The sequence below is a fragment of the Gopherus flavomarginatus genome, chromosome 3 (genome assembly GCF_025201925.1).
Source record: "Gopherus flavomarginatus isolate rGopFla2 chromosome 3, rGopFla2.mat.asm, whole genome shotgun sequence".
NCBI lineage: Eukaryota > Metazoa > Chordata > Testudines > Testudinidae > Gopherus > Gopherus flavomarginatus.
Genome location: NC_066619.1, coordinates 36,114,642 through 36,140,421, shown reverse-complemented (window position 1 = coordinate 36,140,421; position 25,780 = coordinate 36,114,642). Strand labels below are relative to the sequence as shown.

Genomic DNA, 25,780 nt, shown 5'->3' with positions numbered 1-25,780 from the left:
GCTTATACCGCCACCCAGCTCTGAAAGCAGTGGTTGCTGGCCGGGCACCCAGATGGCTGCTCTGTACCAGCAGCAGCACAGAAGTAAGGATGATAGTGTGAAAAGTGATATCACTTTTTGCAGCAGACTTAGCTCCCTGTTGTATCTTTACTTCTGTGCTGCTGCTGGCACAGTGCTGACAGCCAGAGCCCTGCCACCTCCAGCTTGAAGGATTGGGCGGGGGAAGGAAGGAGATCCCAAGCCTGGGTTGCCTTCCAGTGGGGGAATGAGTGGGGAGGAGAGCCTTGGCAGCAGGGCTCCATGTGTGCACAGCACTTCTACAGGAGCCCCAGCCACTCAGGGCTGATGTCCAGAGCTCGCTCGCTCTTTTTTTTTTTTTTTAAAGCCATACATGCCTGCCCCATTGTTTGAGAACCTCTGATCTAGATAATCTCTGACAGCTATTTGTCTAACCTATTCTTTAAAACCTCCAATGAGAGAGATTCCACAACCTCAGTAGGGAATTTGTTCCAGTGCTTAGCTACCCTTGCAGATAGGCAGTTTTTCTTCATGTTCAATCTAAATCTCCCTTGCTGCAATTTAAGCCCATTACCACTTGTTCTGGCCTCATTGGATAAGGAGAATAATTTTACATATTTGAAAAGAGGAGGGTGATAAAGATTGTAATAGACTGTTATCGTGTCTCCCTCACTCTTCCTTTTCTCACTAAACAAACCCAGTTTTTTCCAGTCTTTCCTCAAAGCTCACGTTTTCTAGACCTTAAAGCACTTTTATTACTCTCCTCTGGACTTTCTCCAATTAGTCTACATTTTTCTCAAAGTATGGTGTCCAGAGTTGAACACAGTACTCCAGTTGAGGCTGTATCTGTGCTGAGCTGAGTGGATGAACTACTCAAGTCTTGCTTGCAATACTCCTGGTAATACATTCCAGAATGATGTTCAGTTTTATTGCAACAGTATTACATCGTTAACTCCTATTTAGTTCGTGATCCACTATAACCCTCACATCCTTTTCTGCTGTACTGATTCCATATGCAGTGATTTCCCATCTATACAGTTGATTATGCCTTCCTAAATGTAGTACTTTGCTTTTGTCCTTATTGAATTTCATCTTATTTAGACCATTTCTCCAGTTTGTCAAGATCATTTTGGTATCATCTGCGAACTTCATAACTCTTACTACCTCTCCTATCTTGGTATCATCTGCGAACTTCATAACTGCACTCTCTATGCCATTATCCAAATCGTCTATGAAGATATTGAACAGAACTAGACCTAGGACAGATCCGTATGGGGCCCTATTTGATATGCCCTTCCAGCTTGGCACCAGTGAACGAACCATTGATACTATTCTGAGTATGCTTTTCTAACCAGTTTTGCAATCACCTTATAGTAAGTTCATCTAGGCTATATTTCCCCAGTTTGCTCATGAGAAGGTCTTGTGAGGGGGTATCAAAAGACTTACCCAAAGTTAAGATATATCACATCTATTGCTTCCCCCTATCCACAAGGCTGGTTACCCTGTCAAAGAAAGCTATTCGGTTGATTTGACACAATTTGTTCTTGACAAATCCATGTTGACGGTTACTTATCATTTTATTATCTTCTGGGTGCTTACAAATTGTTCGATTATTTGCTCCATTATTTTCTGGGTACTAAATTTAAGTGGATAGATCCATAATTTTCTGGGTTGTCCTTATTCCCCTTTTTATAGATAGGTACTGTTTGCACTTTTCCAGTCCTTTGGGATCTCTCCATTCCACGAGTTGCCAAAGATGATCACTAGTGGCTCAGACATCTCTTCAGCCAGTTCCTTAAGTATTCTAAGATGTATTTAGTCCAGGCCTGCCAACTTGGACGTGTAACTTGTCTAAGTAATTCTTAACTTGTTCTTTCCTTGTTTTAAGCCTCTGATCCTACCCTGTTTAAATTGATGTTCCCTATGTTAGTCATCTGATCACTTCTGACCTATTTGGTGAAAACTGAAGCAAAAAAGGCATGTAACACTTCGACCACTGCAGCATTTTCTGTTGTCTTGTCTTGTCCTCCTGATTGAGTAATGGACCTGGTGTCCTGCATCTTCCTCCTGCTTCTAATGTATTTGTAAAATGTTTTCTTGTTACTGTTTTTTTTCCCTGGCTACTTTAATATTTTTTTGCCTTGGCCTTTCTAATTTTGTTCCGACATGCTGTGTGTGTGTGTGTGTGTGTGTGTGTGTATTGTTTTTTAAATATATTCATCCTTTGTAATTAGACCTAGTTTCCACTTGTTGTATGACTTCTTTGAGTTTCAGGTCATTGAAGATATCCTGGCTAAACCAGGGTGGTCTCTTACCATACTTCCTCACTTTCCTAAGCATCAGGATAGCTTGCTGTTGTGCCCTTAATAAAGTCTCTCTAAAAAACTGTCCTCTCCTGAACTCCTCCCTCCTCTCCCCCTCCCCCCACTTAAATTTGCTTCCCACAGGATCTTCTCTTAGTTCTGAGTTCTGCTAAAATCTGCTTTCTTGAAGTCCCATTATCTTTATTTCTGCTGTTTTCCTCCTATCATTCCTTAGAATAACGAATTCTTTCATTTCATGATAATTTCACTCAAGCTGCCTTCTGTCTTCAAATTCTCAACCGGTTCTTCCTTATTTATGAGAATCAAATCTAGAACAGTGTCTTCCCTAGTTGCTTTCTCCACCTTCTGTAATAAAAAGCTGTCTCCAATGTGTTCCAAGAACTTGTTGATAATCAGTGCCCTACTGTATTATTTTTCCAACAGATGCCTGGGTAGTTGAAGTCCCCCATCACCACCAAGTCCTGTGTTTTGGATGGTTTTGTTAATTTAAAACCACTTCATCCTGGTTAAGTGGTCTATAATAGACTGCTACTATGACATCACCCTTGTTTTTTACCCCTTTTATCCTTAGGTGGAGACTTTCAACAGGTCTGCCTCCCACTTCTCATAGACTCTAGGACTGGAAAGGACCTCGAGAGGTCATCGAGTCCAGTCCCCTGCCCTCACGGCAGGACCAAATACTGTCTAGACCATCCCTAATAGACATTTATCTAACCTACTCTTAAATATCTCCAGAGATGGAGATTCCACAACTTCCCTAGGCAATTTATTCCAGTGTTTAACTACCCTGACAGTTAGGAACTTTTTCCTAATGTCCAACCTAAATCTCCCTTGCTGCAGTTTAAGCCCATTGCTTCTTGTTCTATCATTGGAGGCTAAGGTGAACAAGTTTTCTCCCTCCTCCTGATGACACCCTTTTAGATACCTGAAAACTGCTAGCATGTCCCCTCTCAGTCTTCTCTTTTCCAAACTAAACAAACCCAATTCCTTCAGCCTTCCTTCATAGGTCATGTTCTCAAGACCTTTAATCATTCTTGTTGCTCTTCTCTGGACCCTCTCCAATTTCTCCACATCTTTCTTGAAATGCGGTGCCCAGAACTGGACACAATACTCCAGTTGAGGCTTAACTAGCGCAGAGTAAAGCGGAAGAATGACTTCTCGTGTCTTGTTTACAACACACCTGTTAATGCATTCTATTTCAGTCTTAGTGCAAGTGTATACATCTTTGATATACAAGGCAACACCACCTCCCTATTTTCCCTGCCTGTCCTTCCTGAACAAGCTAGACCCTTTTATATCAATATTCCAGTCAGATCAAGTCTCTGTGTGACACTTATGTCATCATTGTGATTATTCACTATTATTTCTAGTTCTTCCTGCTGATTCCCCATACTTCTTGCATTAGTATACAGACATCTAAGATGTTAAATAGGTTTCCTCTCTATATTCCCTCTTGTCTCTCCCTTGTCTCTGCTGTGATTGCCCATGTTCTTGCCAGATTTTGACCCTTCCCCCTAGTGTCCATATTCTGGACATACCTGTTGGCTTTTGTCTTCTGCCCCCGTCAAACCCAGTTTAAAGCCCACCTTATTAGGTTAGCCAGTCTGTATCCGAAGATACTCTTCCCTTTCCTTGGCATGTGGACCCTCATCTCTGCTCAGCAGTCCTTCTCGGAACAGCATCCCGTGGCCAACGAAGCTGAAGCCCTCTTGGCAACGCCATCTGCACAGCCATGCATTTAACTCCAGGATGTCTTTGCCTGGAAGGATCAATGAGAACACCACCTATCCTCCTCCCCCCCCGTTTCCCTCACTCTCACTGCCAAAGCCCTGTAGTTGTTTCCGATCTGCTCAGGATCATACCTCACAGTATCATTCGTGCTCACGTGGATGAGCAGCACAGAGTAGTAGAGGACCACATGATCCTCTGCAATCCTTCTGTAATGTTTCAGATATGGGCCCTTGACAGAACACCTCCTAGGATGCCAGGTCCGACCGCTGATGAACACCTCCATCCCCCTTAGAAAGGGAATCATACCCCATCAGCACCCTTCATTTCCTCTGGGGAGTGATGGCCATGATCCTTCCAGCCTTGTTGGTACATAGCTTCTCCTCCTTCATCTTTGGGGGAGACTGTTGCCAGGGCAGCATACCAGTTTTTCACTCTGTGGATGGTGGGCTGGGAGCAGGGGTGGGGAGCGCTGCCTGCTGCTTGAAGTAGCTAGTAGCCAGGTTCTTTCCTGTGAAGGAGCTGTTTCCTCCTCCTTTGGTGGTATTACTGCAGTCCTCTTCATCTGGATTGGTTTCTCAATTTTGGAGGTCTCCATATGCATATTTTCAATGAATTCCTCCTGTGCACAGATGCTCCTCAATCTAGCCACTATTCCCTATAGCTCTCCTATCTGCCTCCTAAGGGAGTCTACCAACAGGGACATCTCTCACTGGATGGTCTCAGCCTGTGAGGAGACCATGAAATGAGGAAAGCCACAGTCTCTGCAAATCCACACCAGGACCTGGGTAGAGGAATCTGTTGTTGGATTCTCTGTCCAGGCAGAGATGCAGGTGGAGGAGCCAGGAGCACTGGTGGTATTAGCAATGTGGGCCTTTTCAAACCATGATGATTTTATTCTTTCTTCCTCTCAAACTCCCCTGTCTGCACCCCTCTGTTCACTAGCTCCCTTTGGTCATTTAGCATCTGGCTTTTAAGCCCATCTCTCCCAGGTCAACGCTACCCCTCTCATTAACACACAAGAGAAGGGTGATCAGGGAGACTCAAGGATCAAAGGACAGTAGGCTAGAGCCTTACTAGTGAATAATCAGCTAGCAGCTTAGTAGACCTCTTGCCTCTACTCCCACTAGTCTCCAAATACAAAATCCCCAACAGACTGCACTGTAAGCTTTAAGCACGTCGAAAGAAAAAGCAAACGGACAAACAAGCTCGCTCACCCCCAAGAGTTAGTGCTTGCTCCTTCTTCAGCAGGGGATTTCCCTCTTCCCGTTCGCTGCTCCCTGTTCACGTTACAGAATTGCGTCAAAATGGCTTTCTATGCCGACTAAACTTTACTCATGTTGAAATTTTGATGGTTTAATTTACTTCAGAGCAAGAGTAACTATGATTCCACAGAACAGCAAGTGCAGGTTCCTTTGTGCTAGGAGAGAGCTATCTAATGAAGATGTTCTATATTAATGGAATCTCGTTCCTTTTTTCTCATTCTAGCTTCTGTGAAAGATATTAAAGCATTTCCTAAAGATGGCAAGCTTTGGGTAGAGTGGACGGCTCCTGACAATAGTGTGGTTAAATATGTGATTGAATGGTGCATGGTGTCCGACAGCTCGGACTGCAGCACAGAATGGCAGCAGGAACTTGGTACTTCTCAAGGCACATTTTTAAAAGGTATATTTAGCAAACAATATCATATTAAAATATATTGTGCCTGTTCTAGAACTTAAGAATAATCAAGACCTTTCATCGCAATAAGGTTTCTAGAATAGTCAAAACCTTTCATCCGTCATACCTTTTGGATGTATTCAGTGGCTCTCTTACAACAGACTCACTTTATGAATAAACAGGATCTGGAAGAAATGCATACTTATATAAAACAGAGGTAAACAATAAGAAATAGGAAATGTTGTGCTGAATTGTGAACAGCATGCTGCCGCTGGTGGCTAATGCTTAGTGAGTCACTGCTGAAGGACATAAGTGCCAGGTGGATCTTTCACAGGCAGTTAAAACTGCTGAAAAACCTAATTTTTTTAATAAGTTAAATTGCCGCATGATGATATGAAAGTTGGTATTGACGTGTGTAGTGGCAACTCAAAATAAAACTGTGTATAAATCCTAGGGCTTGAAACAATTCAAGAAGGGAACTGTAGCTTTGAAAGGCACGTCATCAGATTAAGAATTCACAAAAAACCTCATGATATATTATCTAGTATTATTAAATAATGAAAGAACTTTAAAATCTAACTTACCTATCCACTGTCTGTTCTCATTGTTTTGCTCTGGCAATGCAGTTGGTTTGGACAGTGAAACGAGACTTGGCATCCAGTTTCATCTCCAGGTTCTCAGGAGTAGCACAATCCTTGTACAGTGGCACAGTTCTGTACACAACAGTTGCAGGGAAATAGCTTGTGCTTCTTTTTATAAATTCATTGAAATACATTTTGTTTCATTAACTTTAAAATTTTGGACCTCAGCTATCTAACTGATCCTCTAACTAGTCTCTTTTGAATGATTTGATTGGCAATACTTTAAAAAGATATATCTGGCTTCAAGACTGAGCTTGATAAGTTTATGGAGGGGATGGTATGATGGGGTAGCCTAATTTTTGGCAATTAATTGATCTTTGACTATTAGTGGTAAGTATGCCCAGTGGCCTGTGATGGGATGTTAGATGGGGTGGGATCTGAGTTACTATGGAGAATTCTCTCCTGGGTGTCTGGTGAGTCTTGCCCACATGCTCAGGGTTTAGCTTATCGCCATATTTGGGATCAGGAAGGAATTTTCCTCCAGAGCAGATTGGCAGAGGCCCTGAGGGTTTTTTGCTTTCCTCTGCAGCCTGGGCATGGGTCACTTGCTGGAGGATCTCTGCACCTTGAAGACTTTAAACTGTGATTTGACAACTTCAGTGGCTCAGACATAGGTTAGGGGTTTGTTGTGGCAGTGGGTGAGGTGACATTCTATGGCCTGCGTTGTGCAGGAGGTCGGACTATCAAAATGGTCCCTTCTGACCTTAAAGTCTATGACTCTATGACTTTAGAAAAAGAAATTCAACTGAGTTTCTAGGTGTAAGGTACATTGCTAAACTGTTTACCAAAACTGAAGTAAAAACTAAATATTTCATTTTGACTGAACTCTTTACTAAAACAATGTTTTCCTTACAATTCTTGTATTAGGAGATATAAAGCCATTCAAGTGTTATTTGATAACGGTTCATCCATTGTATACTAATGGTCAAGGAAATGGACAATCTACAAAGGCATATCTTCAGCAAGGCAGTAAGTACAAAATACACATCTTATTTAAATTGACCTTTCTTGCTAACATAATATAGTCACGGAAGTGGGAGAGAGACCTACTAGGTCATGTCAACCGTCTCTGTGCACATGCAAGAATTCCCACTATTGTACACTTCTTATATTAGTGGCTTTCTCCAGTCTGCAGTTTTCAAATGTCTTTGCTGCTTTCCTTGAGAAGCAGTTCCCAGTCTTAATATCAGGAGGTATTTCCTGATATTCAGCCTAAACGTTGCCTTTCCTAACTTCATTCCAGTGTGTCTTGTAATACCCACACATTGCCCTAAAAGGTTTTCCTCAGCATTTCCACTCCCATATAGTTACTCCTTAGGCAGGTTACATTGTTTCATTCATTATACATCGTTCTCTCCAGGTTCCTAATCATTTATGGTGCTCTGAATCTGAGCTCCCTTCAGTTTATAAATAATAATGTGTCCAGACTGAAAAGCAGTATTCCAAGGGCTGTCACACTAGAGATGTATAGAGGGGGACTTTCACGTGCTTGCTGCATGACATACCTTTGCATATACAACTCAGAATTGCATTGATCATCTTCGTTGGCACATCAGTGGTAAATTCATGTCCAAACTTGTCTATTATTGGTCCTAAACCTATCCGCTTCCCATATTTTTCTCTCCTGTTAAATGTGTATGGATTTTTCTATCACTCTTTTACAGATATTAGTTTGCAGTTGTCCAAGGTGAATGCTTTCTACCCATGTTTCTATTCTAATCTCTAGATCCTTTTGGTCTCTTTCACCATTTCTCTTTACTTGCAACTAATGGCAATAGTCTTCAAATTTCATTAAACCATTTACAACCTCCTAGATCTTTAAAGGTGATAAACAAAATCTCCCCTAGCAGATCCTTTTGATGCATGGATGTGTGTTTCCAGTAAAGTATCAGATGAACTCAGATTTGTCTGAAGTGTGGTTAAATAGAAGATACTGTACTTTATCCATGCTTATTTGAATTGAGTGTAAGACTTCATGAGACATTATCAAATGTTTTATTACGGAAGTACAAATATCAACCATTTTCCTTTCACCCATTCCATAACAGAAAAGGTACTATGTTTCTTTGGCAAGATCTGCTTGTATTTCAATTGTCTCAGAAGTTAAGTGACCAATTTCTCTTTCCTGTTTCTCCTTCCCCTCCTCCCCCCTGTATTTACAGTGTTATTTTGCAAAGGGTAGAAGTTAAATTTGTTATGCTATTATTGCCGAGATCTTTCCTCTTTAATTTTGTTTTAAGATTAGTACTATGCTTGCATCTATCAAACATCTGATTCTTCCCCAATCTTCTAGAGTTCATCAGTTGAACAAAGTTTCTATACCAATCCACTTTGTCTGGATCCACTGATTCGTTTGTGTTTTTATATTTTCCAAGTAATCCCTTACTTGCTTTGTATAAGAATCATGGTAAGGTATTACGCATATCCTAATTGTTCAAAATGTGTTGTTTTATTTTTCATGTAGAAATCAGATTTTTAGAGGAGTTTGCTGTACAAATATTTTTGTATTTTCAGGAAGTGAAATAACTAACTTTGCAGATAACATCTTCAAGATATTATTCCACTAAAATGTTTGAGCATGGTTTTATGTAGAGTTAAAATATGTTGTCCATTAATATACTGCTTTTCCTAATAGGACTATAATATACTATTAATTGTGGTTTCCTTTCATAGTGCCTGCAAAAGGACCCACTGTTCAGACAAAAAAAGTAGGAAAAGCCGAAGCCGTTTTAGTATGGAAACCTCTTTCGGTGGATGAGCAAAATGGGTTTATCAGATATTACACTATATTATATAGAACTGTCAGTGGCAATGAAACAGGTAACAAAGGCCATTTAATATTAAAATGTATTTCTTTGATATTAACTTTTTGAAATATTGAGTTACTGACTACTGCACAAAGCAAGATAGAGAATTATATGCACCTAGGAGCTGCCTCACCAGATCAAACTGTAAGTTCTTATGTTGTTGGGGATTTTTTTTAAAGGGAGAAATCCTTTTACAGAGAGAAAGTATACTTGGTTCTGCATTGGAATCCCTGTAGCTTAGTTACATTTGAGACCAGAAGTGTCCCTTCTAAGAGTACCAAGTGTCTGGTTCAGAACACCTCATACAATGAGACTTAAGGAGCTCAATGTATTTAGTTTATCAAAGAAGATTGAGAGGTGACTTGATCCTAATTTTTATCGTCTAGACCTTTGATACTATTTTATCTAGCAGACAAAGGTATAACAAGATGAAACTAAACAAATTCAAAGTGAAAATGAGGTGCACACTTAACAGTAAGGGTAAGTAGCCCTTGGAACAATAGTGGTTTCTCCATTGCCTTGAAGTCTTTAAGTCATAACTGTATGTATTTCTAAAAGAAGTGCTCTTGTTCAGTCACAGATTATTGGGCTTCATACAGAATTGCTAGGTAAAATTCGGTGGCACGTGTTAAGCAGGAGGTCCCACTAGATGATTTGATAGCCTTCAAATCTGTTAAATGGAAAGGGGTCAGTCACTATAGACCTACACTTGTCTAAATGTCTATTGAACCTTCTGGAATATAGGTAATTAGAAGACTTGTTATCCACAGCATCACTACTAACTTTTAAAATTCTGTCTCATGATCTCTTTTATAGCTACTTATTATTTAGGCTACGATTTAGTCACGTAGGTCACAGCAGTCACGGATTCCGTGACTACTTCTGCTTCAGCTGTCAGCAGCTGAAGCCGGGACTGTGCACCCCTGCCCTGCACCTGGGGCTGGATGGCTGGAACCAGGACCCTGCAGTGCCTGCCCTGCAGTTTGGGGGTGGGGGATGGAGAGCTGCAGCTGGCCTTTGTGCCTCTATCCAGCAGCTGCATCCAGCTCTGGAGAGGTGGCTGTACACTCCCTGTGGCTGTGCCCTCTGGCTGCTACCCAGCCCCACGGCTTCTCCTGGGAGCTGCAGCTGGGAGTGTGCGCCCCATCCCACAACTGCAAGGGGGGGCCGGGTATCCCCACTCATGGCTTCCATGGGCCGTACGCTCCCATCATCCTGACTGCTGCCAAAGCCGCGCACCCCTGTCCTGCAGCTGCGGCCAGCTCTGGAGTGGAAGCTGTGCGCCCCTCATGGCTGTGCCGCTCCCGCCCTCCCCCCTGCTGCGGCCACTGTATCTGGGGCTGTGCCCCCAACCATGCAGGGGGTTCAGCCTGTCAGTCCCGTCCCCCCCATGAGACCCCATTCCTCCCCCCTACGTAGCCCTGCGCCCGGTTATTTTTAGTAAAGTTATGGACAGATCACAGGCTCCGTGAATTTTTGTTTATTGCCCGTGACCTGTCCTTGACTTTTACTAAAAATAATTGTGACACAAATCTTAGCCTTACTTATATTGTATATTTTAATTTCTTTTCAGTGCCTTTAAGGAAGATAAGGTTTAATGATTGGAGTTAGGCATTTAGATATAGAAACAAATTTCAGTAAATTTTGTCTTACAAAATCTAGCCTTTTGAGTCCATTTTCAATTCTTTGGAAGTGTAACTTCCCATTAAATTATGTCTTGGATACTTTGTTTCCATACATATATATGTAGTAGTGTTTTAGTATAACATTTGTGGATATTAAACAGGTTGTACCAGATAACTGTATAAACCTTTCTCTTCTAGCTGTGAATGTGGACCCTTCCAAAACAGAATATACCCTCTCCCCCTTATCCAGTGACACTTTATACATGGTGAAGATGGAGGCACATACAGATGAAGGAGGCACAAGTGGTCCTGTATTTACATTTACTACACAAAAGTTTGGTAAGAAGTAATCACATAAAATGTATTGGGGCTAATTTTAAAATGGATTAGTCATGCAGTTGCTCTCTTAATTTATGCACGCAATTTATTTTTTTCTTCTAGTAAACCAATACAGCTCCTTTGTGCAATGAGTTATACAGACACATAGTAAAGGGCATTCTTCCCTAAATGTTCTGTTCGTAACTTAAAATATGTAACAAACAGGGTTCTGAGGATCACGTAAGAGTAATACAAGTATTTTTTTTCATAGACGGTGTGCAATTTTGTAGATATAGCATACTTTTATATTGCTGGCAGATGATTGGATCTGTGACTTAAAAGTCAAGTACTGCTTTCTTAGGTGCTTTAGGGCACGGCTATACTTGCAGATGTAGAGCGCTGTGAGTTAAACCAGGCCTCAGAGACCACAGCAGAGAAAGTGCTGCCATGTGTTCACACTTTCAGCTGCAAGCATAGTGGCAAGCTGCAAGCACATTTGCGGCACATGCAGCGGCATTGGGAGCAGTGCATTGTGGGCAGCTATCTCACAGAGCACCTTTTCTCATTCTGGCACTGTGCCTTGGGGGAAGGGGACGAGGGGGTGTGTGAGGCATTCTGAATCCTGTCCCAATGCCCCTGATGCATCGCTTCGCATCCCATCAGTCGGTGCTTCCGTCCACATTTGGCATCATCTTTCAACTTTTTTTTTTGTACTGCGCACTCTGTCTTCCCTTTTGTTCTGCGGGAATGGATCCTGAACTTGTGAGGAATATGCTGATGGGTCTCGCCAGCATGTCACGTATTGCGGTCAAGTTACTCCTTAAGTTACAAAGTGATTTTGAGGAGTCCGACGATAATGTCGACTTGCATAACACAGATGACATGAGGTTACTTGTAGCATTCACAGACATGCTCACCACAGTGGAATACCACTTTATGGCTCGGGAAACAAACACTGAGTGGTGGGATCACATTGTCATGCAAGTCCGGCTGCAGAACCTTCGGATGAGGAAAGCCACTTTCATGGAACTGTGTGCTGAGCTAGCCCCCACTCTCCAGCACAAGGACACGAGATTGAGAGTTGCTGTGCCTGTGGGGAAGCGGGTGGCCATTGCAGTCTGGAAGCTGGCAACTCCAGACAGCTACCGATAGGTCTCTAACCAGTTTGGAGTAGGAAAGTCGACCGCTGGAATCATGTTGATGCAAGTTTGCAGGGCCATTAATCACATCCTATGTGCGATGCACTTACTTGCAGTGCCTGTTTACTTTCCTGAGCCCCGGTATCTTTTACTTAATGCAATAAAGAATATTTTCAAAGCCAAAAAAATCATTTATTGAAAAGAGACAACTGCTGGGGAAACGGAAAGGACATGACACATCTGTGCTGTGTGAGAGGAGAGAAGGGGGCAGGGTGTGGAACAGGACAATCACAGATTTACGTATGTTCTGTTATCATATTCAGCCTTCCTGTCTGGAGTGCTGCGCAATGAGTGCTGCACTTCAGGCTGGCTAAAATGCCCAGTGATGGGGATTGAGTGCAGTGGGTAAGGGTAGTAATTTGCAGGGCTGGCTGGTGAAGCTACAGGTGTCGGAGGCAGCTGGTGGCGGTAAGAAACCGGATGCTGGGGGAAGTGGGTTGGCGGTGACATGGGGGCACAAGGGAAAGCATTTTGGGACAAGGGCTACGGAGGGAGGCGGATGCTGATCTGCTTATCTGCAGTGCTATGAGTGCCTGTATCGAATCTGATTGGTTCTCCATAATGCTTATGAGCACTCCATCCTTTGGTGCTGGCGTTCTGCATTCTGCTGGCAGAGCCTCCTTTCAGTCTCCCGCCACTTCTGTACTGTCTGATTTTCAGTAAGGCACTGTTGCATGACTTCATGCAGCAGGTTTTCTTTGGTTCTTCGCATACACGTCCTGATTCTTTATAGTCTTTTGGCCATTGATAACAAGGATGGCTGGTATCTCAAGGTTGCATCTGTAAAGCCAAACTTAACAGAGGCAGCATTGTTCACACTAGACAGAGCAATGATTCGGCCGTACTTAAAGACAAGTACAGTGTACACAGTATCAGAAAGTGCCAGTCCGAAAATGAGTGCACATAACCCTCAGGAGCCCAAAAATGGTGAGTAAGCATAGGAGCAAGGGGGACTGATTGTTTCAGGGCCATACTGCCTTTGGGGTTGGTTCTGTGCCTTGGCGAGAGCCAACAGCTGCAGCAGACCCCTATACTGAACACTGTCCCCACACTTTCCACAGGATGAGTTCGTCCTGGAAGATATCTCGCTGCTGAGGGTAACCTGGGAAGCAAGGGATGGGCTTCTACTACAATGTGGCTTCCGCCCTGGCTCTTATGCCACTTGCCTGTGTGCAGCAATGGTCCCCCCGCCCCTCATGGCACAGTGACTTGGACGTGTTAGCCTTACTGGAAGAGAGAACACAGTAGCTCAGCCAAGGAACCTGTGCAAGCAGATTGCCCAGCTTCTGCATGAGACATTTGAAGAGATCACTGAGGCCAATAACTGCGATGTGAGAGAGCACATCAACACCCTATTCCGCATCTAGGCATGCACACAGCCCTAACCCTTCTTTGTGCAATCCTCACCCCAAGAGCCTGCACCAAACAACTACCTTCTCAAAATAAAAGCCACTTACCAGGCACCAACTCTGCTGTTTGTTCTTCCCCAAGCACCGTCCATTGTGACTGGCTACCTTCCTCCTGGCTTGGAAACAGCTCCTGGCTGCATGCATCTAGGGATGCCGGGCCATCCTCTGACTCTGGGTCCCTCTCCTCCTCAGCAGCCTCGCTCCCGCTTTCTTCCTCCTGCGTTGTTGAACTCTGCTATTACAGTCTCTTAAGTGTCCATGGTGGTCTTCGGAGTGGAGGTGGGGTTGCCCCCAAGTATCTCGTCCAGCTCTTTGTAGAAATGGCAGGTCATGGGGGCAGCACTGGAGCGGCAGTTTGCCTCCCGTGCTTTGTGGTAGGCATTCTGCAGCTCCTTCACTTTAACCCTGCACTGCACTGCGTCCTGGTCATGGCCCCTTTCCATCATGGCCCTGGATATTTGCCCGTAGGTATCATAATTCCTGTGGGTGGAGCGCAGCTGGGACTGGACAGCTTCGTCTGCCCAGAGACTGATGAGGTCCAGCACCTCGCCATTGCTTCATACTGGGGATCACCTGGTGCATGGAGGCATGGTCACCTGGAAAAATGCGCTGAGAGCACTCCGCACCTTGCTGAGCAAACAGGAAGGGGAATTTCAAAATTCCCAGAGACTTTAAAGGGCGGGTCTGACAGTTGGTCACCTGAGGGCAGGACAATAGAGTTCAAAGTGACAACCATAGTGGCTCGAACAGGCATTGTGAGACACTTCTGGAGGCCGATCAGAGTGCATTAATAGACCAGGGTGTCCACACTGGCGCTGCAGTACTGCAGCCATGGTGCAACAAGCTTTACGCTTCTTGTGGAGTGGATTACCAGGGGCGCTCCAGCTGCAGTGTCAGGGAGCTCTACATGCCTTGCCGGTGTGAACACCTCAGGAGCTAGGGTGCCTGGGGCTGATTTAATGCACTCTCATGTGCACATGGAGACAAGGCCTTAAATATGTTATGAGCTCTTCTAAACTTCAATTGACAATTCTCCCCAATATCACAGACTCTCTTCACTGCTATATTGCTCTATGTTCCTCTAATGAGAAGGTGCTAAAAGTGGAATTTCTTTTTGTTACCCCTACTCATGTAAGTTCATAGTTCTTGTAATGTGTGCAATAATAATAAGCAAACTTAGCCAACATTCTTAGCTATAAAAAGACTTACTGAGACTTGAAAGATAACAAAATAGATCATATTTCAGTTCAGTTCTATTAGGGTATAATATGGTAAGCTTTATGACTCATGACAAGGCAGCACTGTATGTATTTGTTTGTTTTTTCCTTTTGGAATGATTGTCAGGGAAGGTTCTGCTGAGCACTTTTTCAAAAAACTAAAATTGCTTTTTTTCCTTTTTTAGGAAAAGGAGAAATAGAAGCCATAGTTGTACCTGTATGTCTGGCATTCCTGTTGTCCATCCTTCTGGGAGTATTGTTCTGCTTTAACAAACGGGACTTGTAAGTGCATATAGCATGTATTTCTATCACATTTTACCATATCTGAGCATGACAGTAAATTACAGTGAAATATTATGTATCATGGGCCTGATTCTCATCTCTCAGTGATTTTGTCTGAGAAACTCCTTTAAAGTAAGTGAAGCTGCACCATATTAAAACAGGTTTGGGAGGATGGGAGGAATTGGGTCCATGTTCCTCTTAGAGATATGGAGACTTTTGCGATAACAATGCTGTAACAATAATTCAACGAGCACTTTTTAAAAAGATTTTGTTCAAGCCTATTAACTGAATGTGATAGGAAATTTTTGCTGGTTCTTGATTTTTTATTTTCAGTATAAACTGAAATTTTTAATCACCTGAGTTTCATATAATTAATACACCATCAAGGAATTCTTTACATCTCACCAAAAAAATCTATTTTTCACAGTCTGTGTAATAAAATGAGTTAAATAGTGCAAGCCTGCTTTTTTTGAAGGGGAGGCAAAGGCACCACACCACTGGAAGATATTTCCCCCTCTCTTCTTCGGTGCTTTTCAGTCCTGTCTTACAGCTCTTTCAAAAATTCTGCTTCAAGTAGTAGCTGCTGGGAGAGATGCCGACTCTGAGTTGCCTGGGACGTGCTCGACCCCTGCTTCACCCCAGGTTCCACCCGCACTCCACCCCTTCCACCAAGGCCTCACCCTGCCTCTTCCTGCCACATTCCACCCCCTCTCCCAAGCACGCCGCACACTCACTTCACCTCTTTCTGCCCCCATTCTTCCCTCTCCCCCCAGTGCCTCCTGCCTGCCGCTGATCAGCTGATCCTTGGTGGGCGGGAGGTGCTGAGGGTAAAGAGGAGGAGCTGATTGGCAGGGCCTGCCGGTGAGTGCTGAGCACCCACTATCTTTGTTTTTTAATGTGGATGCTTCAGCCCCGGAGCACCCACGGGGTCAGTGCCTATGGCCGCTGGCACGGTGCTTTTGACTGGGGAAAAATATAGACTGTCTCTATACCTGGTCATTTGTCTAAAGAGTACACTTCATATATCCCCAACAAAATTACATTTTTTCATAATGGGGCTCTATCAATCTACCTTTACTTGTCCCTCTTAGGGCTGCCTCTTAATGGATCTTAGCTGAAAGACCATCTGGCAGTGCCTGTTAACTAAAACTATTTACTTGTCAGGGCATATTTTCTTCCCTTTCGTTAGCAAAGAGGTTTAAACAGCTAGGAACATCCATCACATTGTATTATATAACTCTTTTAATATTTGATGGTCTTTACAAATTACTAGATTTTGATCACTGGTTATGTTTAAGGAGCTTGTCTCTATTTCCTTGGGGAAAATGTCATGAACCAGATTCAGCTGGATTGTATTTAAATGTGTGTGCATTTTTTGTATTTTTCTATTTATTTATATTTTTAATTGCAAAGGCTGTCTAGATGTTTGCGACACTTGTCACCATGGCACCAGAGCATCTCTGTCAGCATGGTCTATATATGTTTTTAAAAAAGAGAGAGAGAGAGCACCAAAAATATCTACTTTTTCCAGTATATTAGGTAATGCTCGTCCAGTGAGACTTAACTGTCACTTTGTGCCTTCAAAAGTGCTATTAGATTTATCTTATGACCTCTCCCAAACCCCCTACTGTTCTATTTTTCTTTTGTTCATCTTATTTTATGTGGGCAGGAGAGCCCCAAATCAAAATGTCACAAAACTAGGCTATAAGGCCAATCTTCTCAAGTTGCAGTGAAATGAAGTGGCAGTGAGCATGAAGTGTTCTAATATGACTTTCCAAATGAGCACACCAGACATCAGAGGTGACAGGACAAAATCAGTATCTGTAACACTTCTGTCAAATATTTAAAAAGACCAGTAATTGTACATTTAGAATATAAAGCACAACTGTAACCATGTTTGCAAGTTTTGAGGGTTCAAGAAATTTATTTTCCATTTTTTTTTATCCTGCAGAATTAAAAAGCATATCTGGCCTAATGTTCCTGATCCTTCCAAAAGTAACATTGCTCAGTGGTCCCCTCAAACTCCAACTAAGGTAAGATTGAATCGTTTTGATAGTACATAAAATATCTTAAGAATAAACTGCCGAATAAGAGCCCTTTAAATGGATATTCAAAGAGAACTTGGATTTTCAACCTGTTAATCCTGAGATATAGGAGGAAAATTTTGTTTTGAGTACCATCAGTGTGTTCAGCATTAGGCAGATACGGTCACAAGGAGCTCACAACCTAAATTGGATTCTGTTAATATGGGGCTAATTTTAAGTTTCATAGGTTTAAGGTTCAGGGCTTAATTCTTCTCTCACTTCCCCAAATGTGTAAATCGTGAGCAACTAAGTGGAAATCAGTGGAATTGTTAGGGAGTTGAGAATTGGAAATTTGTTGGAGCAATTTATAATGAAATAAAATACAGAGAGACGGGTAAGCAGATACTCGCATCTGTGTGTGGAGTGGCAACAAACTGGCATGCTGCATAGTTGTGGAGGAGGGGGAATTCTGATCAAGGAACCAGGACAAACTCCAATGAAAATTGCTATGAAATATTTAATATACATGAAGAGGCAATAGCATTTCTGTTGTAAGGTCTTAATCTGAAATACTTCTGCAGGATACAATGCATGGTGCTCAGTTTATTCTCAGTATCACAGAAGAGTAAGGTTTTGGGTAGACCCTTCATGAAACTCTGCTTCCAGGGAGTTTGTGTACTTAAGACTTTGATACTTGGAAATGTAAACCACGTTTTCCATCTTATGGCAAATACTCAAGAAGAACTGCCAAATTCTGCAGAGAACAGAGCCTGTTGGAGTCTCACAGTGCGTAAAGAATAGAAAGTGAGACCCCATGACTCTCTCTTTCCCTCATAGGCAACACCTAACTTTCTTCTTTTCTTTCAGCATAATTTTAGTTCCAAAGCTCAGATGTATCCAGAAGGCAGCTTTACTGATGTAAGCGTGGTTGAAATAGAAGCAGATGACAAGAAGTCCTTTTCAGAGCAGGATCTAAAACCCTTCAACTTGCTTAAGAAGGAAAAAAATACTTCAGAGGGGCACAGCAGTGGTATTGGAGGATCCTCATGTATGTCTTCTCCTAGGCAAAGTGTTTCCGACAGTGATGAGAGTGAATCTGCACAAAACACTTCAAGCACTGTACAGTATTCAACTGTAGTACTCAATGGCTACAGAGACCAAATTCCTTCTGTTCAAATCTTTTCAAGGTCTGAATCCACCCAGCCGCTGCTAGATTCAGAAGAGAAACCAGAAGATAACCCAGGAGGAGGTGAAAATGCAACTCCAAGGCAGCAGTATTTCAAACAAAATAGTAGTCAGGATGAAACCAATACAGATGGGTCACATTTTGAAAGAGCAAAGCAGGTTACTCCTCCAGTAAACGAGGAGGATCTTGTTGGACTTGCACAACTACAGATTTCAGGTCACAGTTCACAGCTGTGTGGCTCTGGGCCAGAGAGAAATAAACCTGAATCTGCTTTGGCAGATGCGTTAAGTCCAAGTACTGAGGGACAGATTCTGAGACTGGAAACGATGGGGATAAACACAGCAACAGTTGATGAGATACCAAAAAGTTACATGCCACAAACTGTAAGGCAAGGGGGCTATATGCCCCAGTGAGAGGAGAGAGACTGGCTCTGTTAAGCCTTCAGTAGTACCTGATCCATTTCTTTTTCCCCTGTGTTTCTGATGAGTTAAGCTAAGTATTTTTATCTGAAATCAGATAAAAATATTCAGATTCATTTAGTGAAGAGAATTTGATGGAGGGTACATGAGTACTATCGTTCATTGGGATATTTCCAGTCCAGAATTACTGGAGATCCTCCTATAAGCACTACATAGATTCTCTTATTTGTCTGAACAGGCCTTTGTGCTGCCTTGCAGTTTTGTTTGTCTTTGTAATGTCACATTTAAACATGATTGATTGAAAGTAGCAAGTTTTATTTTGTTACATAGGCCAAGGGGCATCTAAGAAAAAAATACTAGGAGTCTTCTGGCCAGGGCTGTGGAGCTGTGCTCTGGCTCCGCTCTAGCTCCAGGCAAAAACCTGCAGCTCCACTGCTCCGGGCTCCAGCTCCGAGCTCCGCTGCAAAGCCCTGCTTCTGGCCATGCATGATATTAAGATGCCTACTTTGGCTAAGCTTGATTAGACCAGAGTGTGTTCCTCCAAAGGTTTAAAAAAAAGAAAGTACAGTATTACATATTTTTAAAACTTTATCCAGTGACCAAACAATTTCGACCCACATTCATCCCTGAGAAAGCAGCAAAGAATCCTGTGGCACCTTATAGACTAACAGAGGTTTTGGAGCATGAGCTTTCGTGGGTGAATACCCACTTCCTCAGATGCATGTAATGGAACTATCCAGGGGCAGGTATATATATGTGTGCTAGCAAGCAAGCTAGAGATAACGAGGTTAGTTCAATCAGGGAGGATGAGGCCCTGTTCTAGCAGTTGAGGTGTGAAAACCAAGAGAGGAGAAACTGGTTCTGTAATTGGCAAGCCATTCACAGTCTTTGTTCAATCCTGAGCTGATGGTGTCAAATTTGCAGATGAACTGAAGCTCAGCAGTTTCTCTTTGAAGTCTGGTCCTGAAGTTTTTTTGCTGCAGGATGGAAGTGGGTATTCACCCACGAAAGCTCATGCTCCAAAACCTCTGTTAGTCTATAAGGTGCCACAGGATTCTTTGCTGCTTTTACAGATCCAGACTAACACGGCTACCCTCTGATACTATTCATCCCTGACTAACTCTATTGACTTCAACTGAGTTATAGAAGGAATGAATTTGGCCCAATATTTCTAATGTAATAGCATCAGACTAATGTCTCAAAGTATTTTAGGCCTCATATAAAGAACTGTAAAACAAAGGACTGAAGTACTTGTCACAAATTGCAATCAAAATGCCGTCACTGCTTAACTCCCTATGGATGCTAGTGTAGACATCAGTATTCTGCCCCCCCCATATCTCTCTATATCTATATCTATGTATGTGTGTATACACACACATTTATATACACTCACCCATATATAGAAACTACCTACTTTGTAATCTGAGCCAAATGCATGGCAATTAACATTTCATATTTAGCATTAAAAACTTTGAAGGAAAATGTAGGTAAGAGAAACTCCCCTGTAGGTGAATTGAAGTGTTTGTTTAAAAATGAATATCTGTTTATCTCAAATCCCTCACTAACCATACCAGATATCGTTCTTTTAGAATTTGCCTGTTTACCATACAAGGCTTGGGTGGGGAAAGGCAAGAATTAATAAAATGTAATATTCTAGAATGAACTAACATGTGCAGGTTGTAGCTTTTACAAATGGTTTAGAAGAAAAATACTTCTTCCTTTTTGCTCTGCTGCCAGTACTGGGATTCTGGGATTTCCTTGCTACAGTGTAATGAGCTCACTGAAATCAAAAGTGGCATAAGGAAAACCATTCCTTACTGTATGAGGCACTGATATTGCTGATACTTTTTGGGAAAAATCTAGAACCTTGAACTTGGAAGTTGACAGGTAAAAACATCCTTCCATTTTTCATTATGAGCCTGTAAGCAAAATATCTAGATCCTGCTGCTACAATTCTTGACACTTACCTCTTTTCCATTCTTCTCCTTTCCAACTCTCACATCCTAGAGAGGATACAGTTCCTAAAGACAACAATCCTTGATATCCTTTCTTATAGATCTTGTTACTCTGAAGATTTTTTTTTTTTTAAGTTTTCCCAGATGCCATCTGATCAGCTTTACAAAGCTATCTTCTTGTAGCTATATCTGAACCTAGTCCATTTAGTTTTCCAGTCTGGTATTAATAAGTCATGAGCATCTCTAAGTCTTTGATTCTCAGGTAATTCAGAAACACTACAAGCTGTGTTAGGAAAAATAAAACCTCATTTTATATTTAACAAAACAATTATTTTTTTTCACAAGAGCGCTGTACATAAAGATTTATCTTCCTGTAGGTCCTCAAATGCAGGGGTTCCCAAGTGTGGCCCATTATACCACTAGTCTTCAGAATACTTGCTGGTGGGATGTGGAGAGCTGGCTGTCACATATTTCTAACTTTGCTTATCTCCATCTATTAATTCACATTGAAGGGCAAGTTTAAATTTACCTAACTCTCCATGTAAGTAGTTGCTATCATTGCCACAATGAAGTTACACAGTAATGTGAATGAGAGTGGCAACATGGTCCATGAGACTCTCTTTAAGATGCATTCCACACTGTGGAAACTTTAAGACATCTGTACTAGGATATCTGGAAAAGCTTTTGTTTTTTTCATTTATGCATAATTCCTTATCCTACTGACATGTTTCTCTCAGTAATAATGTATCATATCTTTGGTACCCAGATTTTGTTGCTTTTCAGAAACTCTTCCATAACATTTCAGTTGGTTGGTCTGCCCATCTTGAATTTTTTTTTTTTTCCTGGGGACAAGGACCCAATAGTATCCGATAAGCCTTTAGAACTCCCTAGATGATGTAAATCTGCAGTATGAATCACAGTACTCCAAAGGCCAAACTGTACCCCTTTGCTGGAACACATCTTTGTAGCACATAAGTTAGAATTTAGGAACAAATTTCTTCATCTGGTATGTGTGAAAGAATTGCCCATTTCCAAAGGGTTCTGTGAAGCTTGTAATGGAAGCTGTATATTCTGTTTTGAAGGTTTTCGTAGGTAAAGTACATGTAGACCAAAAAGATGGTTCAAACGAACCCTGAAAGTATTTGTATTAAGAGCCTCAGCATCCACGCTCTTAACGCTTCGGCCTTTGTGCTCTTGTCGTATTAACTTCTTCTGAGACTTAACCAATTAGGTTGCTGGTTTCTGACTTTCACAAACACTAGTGTTTAGAGACCTGATGTCTTCAGATACAGTTTTAGGAGCTCTTTCCTCAAGCCAGTGATACAGACTCCTTATTTTTGAAGGATGAGAGTGGATGGCCATTTACTCTTAACACTGCAATCATGCTCTGATTTATGTAAATGGAAGCTATTTCAGACTCATTGTTTTAAATCCCAGCTCACCTCCCGCCAAAACTAAATGTAATGTCAGAAGGAGAGAGAATCCCATTTTCAAGAGGAGCAACCAGCAGTGATCATTCTGATCTAGTACTAGTGGTATCTTATATTCAGCATTACTACAGATTAATAGGAGCTGTCTTGCTATTGTATGAAAGACACCCCCCCGAAACACAGCTCTTTATTTCTCATTCCTATTTAAATTTCAGTATTTAGACTGATGCAGAAGATAGAAATAAAAGGAAAAGGTTGTAAATCCACATTTATGTAGATGAACTCATTATAAAATTCACAACAGGTAAAAGCAATGAGCAATTTACAGCCTGTTCATGAAATTTGTCTGTTCCAAAATTGTACACTGTGCAGTGTTCAGCTTTTGACCTGAAATAGTTAACTTTAATTTTGTACTTTTAAGTCTGGAAAATACTGTTACTTAATTTTATATTGGACACTGTATCTTGCAAGCAGTTTTTTAAATGTGGATGTGTATTAACAGTCTCTACCTAGTTTTCTGACTATTACTATACATACAAAGGCAGACTTTTTTTTAAAAACTATGGTGCACTTTAAGAAAAAATAAAGGCATTATTAAAATGAAACTACATTTAACACTGACATTGCTGTGTGCCCATTTTGATTAATTGCCAAGACTGGCATGCCTCAGATGGGAAAGTAGAAATCTTGTATGTTGTTTGTTCAACAGCAGGAAAGATTGAGAGTTAAGAATAAGCATCTTTTGTGCACCAGCACACTTTGAATGTCTGCTCGATGCAAATTAGCTAGTTGCTTGTCTCTTTATTCCTACAACAACTATAAATGTCTTTTTAATACCATATCATAAATTAACCATCGCTTGGTAATATTCTGTCCAGCTGCAGCTGGGATCTCTTGGTGATCCTTTATATCTAAATAGCCAACCCAGACACAGCCCCAATTCTTGACAGTGGCCAAGGATTGCAAGGCACAGCCTGGGGGCAGCAGAGTATAAGAAGCCACCTTTGTGTTCCTCAATCTTGGGCTGGCTGTGCACCATTCTAGGAGCCTGGCATAAGTTACAGCAGCCTGAGGATCACACTAAGGTTGATTGTCAGGGGTGGCTTATTTTGGCATTTGGGAGAGGGCTGGCACAGGGGTGGTTATGAGAGTTATTCAGAACCAGGGGACCCCACTGCAGTTTGCATGGAAGTGAGTCTCCTATGGCTGGGTATAGAGTCCTGCACTAGCAGCACAGCTGAGAGTTGAAACCTAAATCAGCCTTTTGGTGTCTGAATATCATGTGCATGATGACGCAAGCCCTCTTTTTGACTTCAGTAATAGCTGTCATTCAGCTGTCTTGTGGGTACAGAGCCCAAATCATTGTCTATGTTCTTATACCATTCACATTGTTGCAGTGCCTGAACCCTATTGACTTAACTGAAAATAGGTTCCCAAACTGGTTGTGGTCCATGGAGACCTGACTGAGCATGTGGTGCTCTTCCTTGTTTCTAGTTATTTAATTGCATTAAAAAAGGCTAAAGTAAATTTCCTGATACTATCTTTCCGTATAATCAGTTGCTTGCTGTTGTTGCCACTGGTACTGTCTGCCATGTGAACTCCGTTCCTCCCAATCTCTTTGCTAAAACATGCTCCATCCTAACGGGCAAACATTTTGATAATCTTGTCTTAACCATTTATGTCTAACTTCATTACTGCACCAAAAGTAAATGTGACACTAAAAATGCTGCTATTTCAGTTTTCATTGGCTATAATAAACTTGCAATTCGTTTTAAATATAACAAAATGCATTGCTGAAGTCCCTATTTTCGGCATCATCCCATTTCAATTAAGGGTCAAGCAGAAACTTACATTTTCTCATAAACTTGGTTCCTGAATCAGAAAACTGCCCTTTGTGGGGGAGGGATGGGAAGAGCTTTTGAAGCCAGAGTGAATCTTGGCTGTGCGCTCAAAACAATAAAATAAGCAGAAAAGGTGAAGCTGTTCTACAAACCTGTTCTCAATATTTGCTCCCTCATTTATCATTGTTTTTGCAGGCTAAACCATTCTCTAAGGGAAAGTAAGGACTCTCCATTTTCGTTGTATTGAGTCTAATCTAAAAATAGTTTAAACATGTCTGTTCTTGAGAAGCTGATATCATGCGAGGGCCCAGTCCCGAAGGGTGCTGAGCCTCATCTCCTGTTGACTTTAGCTTCAGCTATTACGAACACCGCAGAGAGCAGCTCAGCATGGAGCCCTTAGCAATTTCACATTTGCTTTAAAGAGATCTTCGCAAGTAAGGAATGCAATAAAAGCATCAGTACTTTAGAAACACATTTCTTCTGCAATGGATTGAATTTAAGTAGATAACACTAGAGCTGTGATAATGATAATGATTAGAACAATTTGACTTCCATCTTGTTTTATGGACTTGGATGTCTTCCAGGCACTGCACTACCTGTAATGGTTACGTTTCTTTGTTGACAATTAAACTTACTCACTTTTAAAGCAGTAAATGAGCAGCCTGTGCTATTTGTTTCAGATCACACCTCTTTTTTGTCTTTTCCCTATCAAAACTTATTCCTTAAGGGGACACTGTCAAAGTGCAACTTCTTTTTCTTTTTCATGTTTAAGTTAAATAGTAACAGGTGCTACACCTACCTGTTAAAACTTTGTAGTCACATTTTCCTAATTATAAAGTATTTTTATGAATGTGTGAAAAATGCAATAAAAGGGGAAACTGAACTGAGTATGCAAAGTGTTTTTTTCAGCTCTAGTGCTCTTCATTGTTTAAAATCAAATGATTTTTTAAAGGTCATTCCTTTTTAAGCATGCTGTCTGCCCTCTGTCAGGTAGATGGGAAGGGAGTGCATTTCAAATCTAGGTGTGAAAGCACGTGCACAAAAATTGTGCATCCCTGTATTCAGTGCAGTAAAAATTTAGCTTAAAATATTGATATGTCAATGAGTAACAAACTGACTGTAACATTTTCTTATTGGGTTCCAGAGGCAAGACTACTAAATATTAAATACTGTTGGGTGACTATACAGACATCTAGACAATTTCAGGCATAGGCCACAGATGCTTTCTTGTTAATGAAAACGTCAAATGTGGTTTCAAGACATCTGTAACATTTGACAGTGAATGTAAATACCAAATGGAGTTTAATACTGTTTGTATATTCAGAGTAGTTAAGGCTTGCAAAACTAATATGGATTTTGTATGCCAGCTCTAAACAATTCACGTGTAACCAGAATTTAAACTCTCAAGTGCTGCTTAAGCCTCCTCTATATAGAAACATGTTGAAATCGCATTCCAGTATTAATCCCTTTGCAAGCGACTGTTTTACTGTTATGTAAGTGTTGTGAATTGTGCTGTCAACAATTTTTATTGTAACCTTGAATGTCTGTCTCCTCTTTACTGTATTGTACCTAAATGTTGCTTTTCTATCAACTATATTTTATAAAGTTTAAAAAAAAAATCCCAATCCTGCCATTACTCTGTATTTGCATTTGTCAGTGTTGTCCTAAGGCTAACTTAATGTATTGACATTGAAGACA

General features: G+C 41.5%; 2 protein-coding genes across 4 annotated transcripts in view; one reads left to right on the top strand and one right to left on the bottom strand.

The window, feature by feature from the left end:
- The window catches only part of IL6ST (interleukin 6 cytokine family signal transducer), a 49,085-nt gene extending 29,605 nt beyond the window's left edge, over positions 1 to 19,480 (top strand). For all 3 annotated transcript variants that reach the window (XM_050946906.1, XM_050946905.1, XM_050946907.1), the window contains 7 exons: positions 5,559 to 5,735; positions 7,238 to 7,339; positions 9,044 to 9,190; positions 11,001 to 11,141; positions 15,131 to 15,227; positions 17,179 to 17,260; positions 18,119 to 19,480. In XM_050946906.1, coding sequence (XP_050802863.1) covers positions 5,559 to 5,735; positions 7,238 to 7,339; positions 9,044 to 9,190; positions 11,001 to 11,141; positions 15,131 to 15,227; positions 17,179 to 17,260; positions 18,119 to 18,850 — 1,478 coding nt within the window. In that variant the 3' untranslated portion in view covers positions 18,851 to 19,480. The remainder of the gene's footprint in view (positions 1 to 5,558; positions 5,736 to 7,237; positions 7,340 to 9,043; positions 9,191 to 11,000; positions 11,142 to 15,130; positions 15,228 to 17,178; positions 17,261 to 18,118) is intronic.
- Positions 1 to 25,780, bottom strand: part of LOC127047952 (uncharacterized) — a 438,685-nt gene that overhangs the window by 395,884 nt on the left and 17,021 nt on the right. The window lies entirely within an intron of this gene.